The 8,171-nt window shown below is 40.6% G+C and overlaps 1 protein-coding gene across 4 annotated transcripts in view; it reads left to right on the top strand.

Moving 5' to 3' along the window:
- iqsec1b (IQ motif and Sec7 domain ArfGEF 1b) overlaps window positions 1–8,171 on the top strand; it is a 248,188-nt gene that overhangs the window by 63,319 nt on the left and 176,698 nt on the right. For 3 of the 4 annotated variants that reach the window (XM_020618269.1, XM_020618267.1, XM_020618272.1), the window contains exon 2: window positions 6,552–6,581. The exons of the other annotated variant lie outside the window; for it this stretch is intronic. In XM_020618269.1, the coding sequence (XP_020473925.1) occupies window positions 6,552–6,581 (30 nt within the window). The remainder of the gene's footprint in view (window positions 1–6,551; window positions 6,582–8,171) is intronic. 4 annotated transcript variants of the gene reach the window in all.

The raw sequence follows: 8,171 nt of genomic DNA, 5'->3' as shown, positions 1-8,171 counted from the left end.
CCCACCAGCAAGGTGACATTCCATGTCCCCAGGGCTAGTCTCCGTGTTCAGAGATTGGGTCGTCGGGCCCCTGTCTTCGACTGCTGCCCAATCCACTGTGCACCGGCACCTTACGGATCCTCCTGCAGGTGGTGGGCCCACGGGAGGACGTCCCCACGTCGCTCGTTCGGGCCAAGCCCAGCCGGGCCCCGACAGGGGAGGCCCGGCCTAATCCAAAGTCCCAAAGAATAAAACCAGTAACAATTTGTCACAATATTTGTAAGTTTATATTTGAGATTCTTTTCAACACCTTAAAGGTAGGATTGGTGATTCTAGAAAAACCAGCAAGAGGAAGCTCAATTTTGAATGTAGACAAGTGAAGAAATTCCACCCTTGTGTTCTGACTTCTCTCCACAGCCCTACTCCAAAATATGGGTTCTGCATCATACACTGCCTGGCTAGTTACAGATTTCAGGAAAATAACAAATGCTGCTCAAACAAAGCAAAACCAATAATTACCTGTCCAACAGACATAGGGCCACCATGGTGTCACCTGTCAGCCCCTTTTGTTCTCTCAGTTGTCGCTGTCATTCAAAATCCACATCAATGTTAATTCTGGTTTTACTTCTTGCAGCATTCAATTTCTTTTTAGTTATGACTTTCTTGAATGCGGTGTTATTTGTGTCCAGATCTGTGGCCCTGAACCCTAGCTGGGGACCTCTGGTTCATGGCTAAACTGCTTTAGCCCTGGCTCGTAGCTGACAACTAGCCTTAGAAGCCTGGGCTTTTCTGGCAGGAAGAAGTGAAGAGGGAGCCCAACTAATGCCATTCAAAACACAGGCTTTATTTCGGCTTGGTAACACTAACATTGCATGTGGCCAGTTTACTGCATTACAGTCCTACCTATACACTTACAGTGCCTTGCGAAAGTATTCGGCCCCCTTGAACTTTGCGACCTTTTGCCACATTTCAGGCTTCAAACATAAAGATATAAAACTGTAATTTTTTGTGAAGAATCAACAACAAGTGGGACACAATCATGAAGTGGAATGAAATTTATTGGATATTTCAAACTTTTCTAACAAATAAAAAACTGAAAAATTGGCCGTGCAAAATTATTCAGCCCCCTTAAGTTAATACTTTGTAGCGCCACCTTTTGCTGCGATTACAGCTGTAAGTCACTTGGGGTATGTCTCTATCAGTTTTGCACATCGAGAGACGGAAATTTTTGCCCATTCCTCCTTGCAAAACAGCTCGAGCTCAGTGAGGTTGGATAGAGAGCGTTTGTGAACAGCAGTTTTCAGTTCTTTCCACAGATTCTCGATTGGATTCAGGTCTGGACTTTGACTTGGCCATTCTAACACCTGGATATGTTTATTTGTGAACCATTCCATTGTAGATTTTGCTTTATGTTTTGGATCATTGTCTTGTTGGAAGACAAATCTCCATCCCAGTCTCAGGTCTTTTGCAGACTCCATCAGGTTTCCATCCAGAATGGTCCTGTATTTGGCTCCATCCATCTTCCCATCAATTTTAACCATCTTCCCTGTCCCTGCTGAAGAAAAGCAGCCCCAAACCATGATGCTGCCACCACCATGTTTGACAGTGGGGATGGTGTGTTCAGGGTGATGAGCTGTGTTGCTTTTACGCCAAACATAACGTTTTGCATTGTTGCCAAAAAGTTCGATTTTGGTTTCATCTGACCAGAGCACCTTCTTCCACATGTTTGGTGTGTCTCCCAGGTGGCTTGTGGCAAACTTTAAACGACACTTTTTATGGATATCTTTAAGAAATGGCTTTCTTCTTGCCACTCTTCCATAAAGGCCAGATTTGTGCAGTATACGACTGATTGTTGTCCTATGGACAGAGTCTCCCACCTCAGCTGTAGATCTCTGCAGTTCATCCAGAGTGATCATGGGCCTCTTGGCTGCATCTCTGATCAGTCTTCTCCTTGTATGAGCTGAAAGTTTAGAGGGACGGCCAGGTCTTGGGACCTGCCTGGTGTGTTCTTTGTTCTTCATGATGCTCTCTGCGCTTTAAACGGAGCTCTGAGACTATCACAGTGCAGGTGCATTTATACTGAGACTTGATTACACACAGGTGGATTCTGTTTATCATCATTAGTCATTTAGGTCAACATTGGATCATTCAGAGATCCTCACTGAACTTCTGGAGAGAGTTTGCTGCACTGAAAGTAAAGGGGCTGAATAATTTTGCACGCCCAATTTTTCAGTTTTTTATTTGTTAAAAACGTTTGAAATATCCAATAAATTTCGTTCCACTTCATGATTGTGTCCCACTTGTTGATTCTTCACAAAAAATTACAGTTTTATATCTTTATGTTTGAAGCCTGAAATGTGGCAAAAGGTCGCAAAGTTCAAGGGGGCCGAATACTTTTGCAAGGCACTGTAGCTGACTACTGTCTGGCTGCATGTAAAATGAGTGTTTTCTATGCAGCGGTCTTCTCACACTCATACTGCGCACACAAGTAGTGTCTTCTGGCAATAACATTACCTATAAGGCTACATGTCTTAAAGAGAACGGTCTGGCCTGTAACAACTGTGTCCGTTTGTGAATGTTAAGCTGCTGTTCGGACCCTCTCTGCTATAGCTCACTAGCTTTAGCTGTAAAACAGAGCGGTAACACATCTGCCTAAAACTGCAATGCCTTGTGGGAGACTCTTGCCCCGCACATTGAGTGCACGGGCAGAGTGCGCGCAAGTAGGAAGTAGGTTGACAGGCAGGTAGGCCATCCAGTGGTTATGCTTGGGATGAGTAAAATTATTGGTCAGGCTTTTTTCAGCCCTGCTACTGCCACAGATGGTGGATTTGTTTCTTTATGTTGTCAGTGCATTTAATGTATTCACTGTCATCAGGATTAAAAGAGAATTTCAAAATATGTAACAAAAATGCTTATGAAAAGAGTTGCCAACCCTACCTCTAACACTCCTTTTTGACCACGTAAATGGATACCATGTTTTTCCCAATATAATATACCAATGCTTCTGTAAACCAGTGTCCTGTCTTGTCATACTGGGCGACACTAAAAAGTCAGGCACCTAACATTTGCTGCTTTATAGCTGTGGTTTTGGAATTGGGACAGGAACTAGCATCAAAATGTCCACACAAATTACTCTTTCGCTTCATGCTTTTGACTCAGTTAATGGAACAGGTTTGTTGTGCTGCCACTTTTAGTTCAAACGTTTTTACTACACAGTGCAGTGCTATGTTCCACATTGGATCTTGGAAAACTATTTTCATATCACTGAGGTACATGACTGCCATTCTTTATTATTTTGTTGTCTTTAGGTGCTGCAGCCACCATTACCCAAGTTTGTTGACTGGCAAAGCTCACACTTGCAAGTGTCTCCAAGTAAATGGTGACAGCTTACATTAATGTTGTAACTCCAGATAACTGCTGATGTTGGCATTTTAGGGATAGCAGAGGAAGCACTTTACTCAAAAACAAAAAAATCTAATTAATCAAATTAATTCAATATATCACCCAGCCCTATTCACAACAAAAAGAAATGAGAAAACTGTTATCACAAAATGACTTTTAGAAGCTAAAGAGGCAGATATTGTTCTCAAAAGGTGGTGAAGACCAAAAACAGAGCTAAAAGAAGAGTGAATATTGAGCTTACATTCACGATGCCCAGGAACATGGCTGATAATGTATGAATGATAATGTTGCTTCATGTCATAATTATGTAAAAAGGCTATTACTAACACATTAACTGAACTACAGTAGGCCTAACTACTGGTAGTATTGATAATGTGTCAGTATGGTGTTTTCCTGCAGCTTGCAATTAGCCCCAAGTAGCCAAAAGCTTCTTTGGCCTTTGGCTTGCTGTGTGGCAGTCTTTCGCATCAATGTTCTGTTGCTGTTCAGACACAATTCAAGACCCAAGTTGCCAGCTGATTTATTAGCAGCTAACATACTGTATATTCACTGTGTTAATATACCATATCAAACAACTCAGTTTAATTTGCTTCCATTAAAAAGCATCTGCTCTGGCAACAGGACTTGATCCCTCATTTTCTCTTCAATTAGTCAGGCATTGTGGGTGTTATTTGTCACATCCTGTGCTTTCATGCTCTCTTATAGTTGCCCTTCTTCATGCTCCCTCTTTCAATATGAACAAAACAGGTCATGCAATGAGGACTCATCCATCAGGAAGGAGGATACAACAAGAATGTTGCTGTTTGATGACAAAGTGTTGATTACTGCTCAGGAGAAGTGGATCTTGTTTAGTCACATAACTTGAACTATTACAGAGAATTGAGGATTGGCAAGATGTGATTTAGGGCTCATCTTTTCTGGGACCTTTAACAATTGCACTTTAACAAAAAATTATCTTCTCACTCACCTTTTGTAGGATGAGTGCAGATTGCTTTAGTTTTACTTTTCTGGGTACTGCGATTTGTGCTTCTACCTTATGACAGTGGAGATGGATGAATTTCATTTCAGGTGATTACAACATTAAAAAATTGCTGTTTACTGTGATAGCACTTTGTACCAAACTAACTGAAACAAGGTCTGTGGAGCATCCAGAGCAAGGACTTGGTATGGTAGCTTTATATGTCAGATTACAGTGCACATCTAATGCATTAAACTGTAGCTCTTTAGGATATGGAATACCCCAACACACCAACAACATGCAGAACCCCCTGCTTATGTGGACATATAACTTAAAGGAAAAACCCTATAGACAAGAGCAGTAAATCACTGTAGTTATGTGCTGTGGTCTCCATGCACCCACAGTGTGGTGCATTTGGTGCTGCTGCCATCAGAGATAACCCTGCCTTAGCACTTCACTCTTTGGTAACTGGAGGCAAATTCAGGGGAAACCTTGGCTATCTCTCATCCTCAGATGATATCATTAACTGGGGGTTTATCAGACCAGCATTCCTAATCTCTGCAGCTGTACCTGAATGCTACATCAAATTTTTCCAAGTTGTTAGTTTAAAGGGGAGTTTCCTAGTCTCTCCTCCATTTGCTGCTGACAGGGCCAGAGCTCTCAAGTCAGACCATCAGCCGGGGCCTCTCTGTTTACAATCTGCCCTTGATTTTGCTTTTCACAAAGGACAGCGTAATCTTTTTCAACAGCTCATATTGACAGCTTATGATTTCGTTTGGGCATCCCGTCTTGTTTTCAGTCAGTTCTTGTGTACCTTGTTTCTTCTGATGAACTCCCACCCATCCCCTTCTAACACTTCCCTCATTGTGCTGGCTCTGCTTTGACAAATGAAGTTCAAAAGTGTCTCATAAAAGCAGTTTTATACAGATGGAGTACCATTAGTAAAGGATTTGCTATGCTTCACTAGCTTTGTCTGTATAAACAGCATGGATGAAGGTGTCAAAGCATTACCTCTGCCAGTTTGTTTCACCCACCTCAATGGAGGGGAAGTCAATACACCTGATAGATCACACTTATTAGTTCAGTATTGAGCTCTGGAAGCCAAAACGCTGATACTTGGAGAGTGAGGAAAGACAAGCACCCTATTAGCTGGATTTGGTGGGTTATGAATAACAATCTGGGCATAATGAAGGAGTCCATCAAGCAAAGGTTGGCTGGCTACATGCTTTCAGGTGGTCCAACAGAAGCTATGTTGAAGTTTTGTTTTTTTTTCCTCTCCCTAGTCAAGTTGACAGACATCACAGTCAGTTTGTCCTCCATGCATTTTATTGGTTCCCTTTAAAGAATGGAATATCCCACTTCCATTTTTCCAGTGCTTTATAAGGATCTATCCAGTTATGTGGCTGCTGGTCTCTGACATGACATTCTTTGGAAGCTGTGGTGACCCACAGTCATGCTGGCATCTCTCACTCCATAGCCTGGCCAGATGTCAGCTCAGGGTTAAAGAACCAGATAGGTCTCTTTGCTTTTCTCAGCTTGTAATTTCTTGTGTGTTTATATGCCAGCTTCCCACAGAATCTGCTGCACTGAGATGAAGATGCAGAAAAAGGAATCTGCCAACTCTTGTTGATTTCATGTCAAAAATGTTCTTAACTAGATTAGGATTAGAGGAAAATGTGGAGCTGGGGCATACAAGTTGCCCAGAACATTTTAGTTTGATGTAGGCTAAAATTGCTTGAAGGTGTCAGAAGAATATGTTGACAGTGCCGAGGTAAATCCTCTGCAGCAGAGTTATAAAATAAGTCTGTAGATGTAAAAACTCGTATGCTGGATCTCTGATAGTCGACGTTTCTGTCTTGCTGGCCATGGGGATTTAACTGTTCTTGACCTTCTGGTCTAGAAAAGCAAAGAAGGCAGTTTCACTAGTTTAATTGGCAGCTTATCTTTGCATTGAACTGCCTTCAGTTATGTATGAGAAAGTGATTCAGACAAGTGGAATTTTGTGTTGCTGTTGTTTCGTCTCTCATTTTGTTGAGTAATGCAGCATTATGCTTTTCATTTTCAGATGTAGCCAGATGTAGGTTCACATCATCTGTGCAAAATATGCAGACTATGAAACACATGCAAACCCTATTTTAAAATATTTCTTAGTATTTTTCATTATTTGATTTTAGTTCCAAACCCCTCCTGATTGATATCTTTGTCTTTACAGATCTGAAAGTGAAAGCTCTAGAGGTGTCAGGTATGTGCAAGCTCAAAAGTCTTTTCATACATTCTTGCTATTCAGACTGTAAACATACCATATCCTTGTTTTTTCACTACACTCAGTCACATGTCATCTAACAAATCCTCATCTCCAGTCCAATCTGGACATTGCCTACTGACCTGTTAGTACCACCCTACCCAGATAAAATGATTCTTTTCCTCAAAGAAACAGTGAGATTTGATGGTGCTTGTTGCAGTGTTTCCTCTCTGATTCTCATGTTTCCTTGACAGATTCTTTCTCTAGGGCCTATAACTAGGGAGTCATTTCTTGTAGTCCCATTACATTGACTCCGCACACTCATGGTCACATTCTGTTTTTTTATTACATTGTTTGACATAATTTATCAGCATAATGATGATAAGTTGAGGTGCAGAAAGCATAAAATTGTCAGTTTCACACCACTGTCTGCCATTTTATTACTTTCTAGTCATTGAAATATTGGCTCTAAATTATCCATATATGTACGAGTGTATTCTACCAAATACTGCTTTATGTAACCTGTCATGCAGTAGATATGGGAATATATGTGGCAAAATGTGCCTGCATTTAAGTTACATTAGACTAGACATGAAGATCTTGGTCTGGCTGGGGAATGGTTCTGAATTAGTAAAAATATCGAGTCAGTTCCAGGACGGTTCTCTCAGTATTTCAAGAGAGTAGGGAGTGAGATTTTACAGAGCAGAAAATATGGTTATTGTGTAATTTGGTCATGCATGCAGTCTTACCTCAGTTCTTCTGAGTCTTGAGGGTTTCATGCCATAAGTACAACATAACTTGCCAATAAGATCGACAGTGTCATAAAAACACAAGCATGAATTATGGTATGCTTACATTAAAACTCCTGGCCCAATATTCTTCCACAGCTTTTGGTATATGGAACTTGTTAGGCCAATAATAGTTATGACAAGTTAAAACCTGAAGCTAACTACATGCACGTGGTTGGCCAGACACAAACCTAATTTGGTGATTTTGAGATTTTAAGGCCTAATTCCACCAAGTATTATTGGGATTTGTTAAAGACTTTTTAAGTTTATAATATCATTTTTAAAAATATTATATTTTGCTTATTTTTTTCTTTAAAGGAGGAACCAACAAGCAACAGTAATAAAGTACCAGACTGTTGGTGCATCTGTTAGAGTGCTAATATATAAAGCCTTAATGATACTAATGCCCTACTTTGAACAAAAGCACCTGCCAAATTAATGTAATGCAAAAATATGGATAGATGGGTACAGGGCTGTTTCTAGACATTTTCATGCCCTAAGGCGAAATGTTCCACAGTCATCCGAGAGAGGACAATTTTTTTTTAATTATAGTATTTAAAGACAATTGTAGTAATATTAATATAGTTTTCTATCTGAAATGTAACTTTATTCAGCTTCTATTCTTTGTCATGTCATTGCCGTCATCTGCCAGTTTGAGTATTTTTTATCCTGTTTCAATCATGTTCAAGAACATAAGACATGGGTGGCGGGGTGGGGGGAAATCTGGAGGTGTGGTGCTTATCATGATGTCTGACAATCCATGTATTTCGTGCTCAGTTTGAAAATGAAACAAACAGGCTGT

Source organism: Monopterus albus, unplaced genomic scaffold, assembly GCF_001952655.1.
Source record: "Monopterus albus unplaced genomic scaffold, M_albus_1.0 scaffold203.1, whole genome shotgun sequence".
In the NCBI taxonomy this organism is placed as follows: Eukaryota; Metazoa; Chordata; class Actinopteri; order Synbranchiformes; family Synbranchidae; genus Monopterus; species Monopterus albus.
Note: the sequence above shows the minus strand (reverse complement) of the source record. Positions and strands in the feature narration are given on the sequence as shown.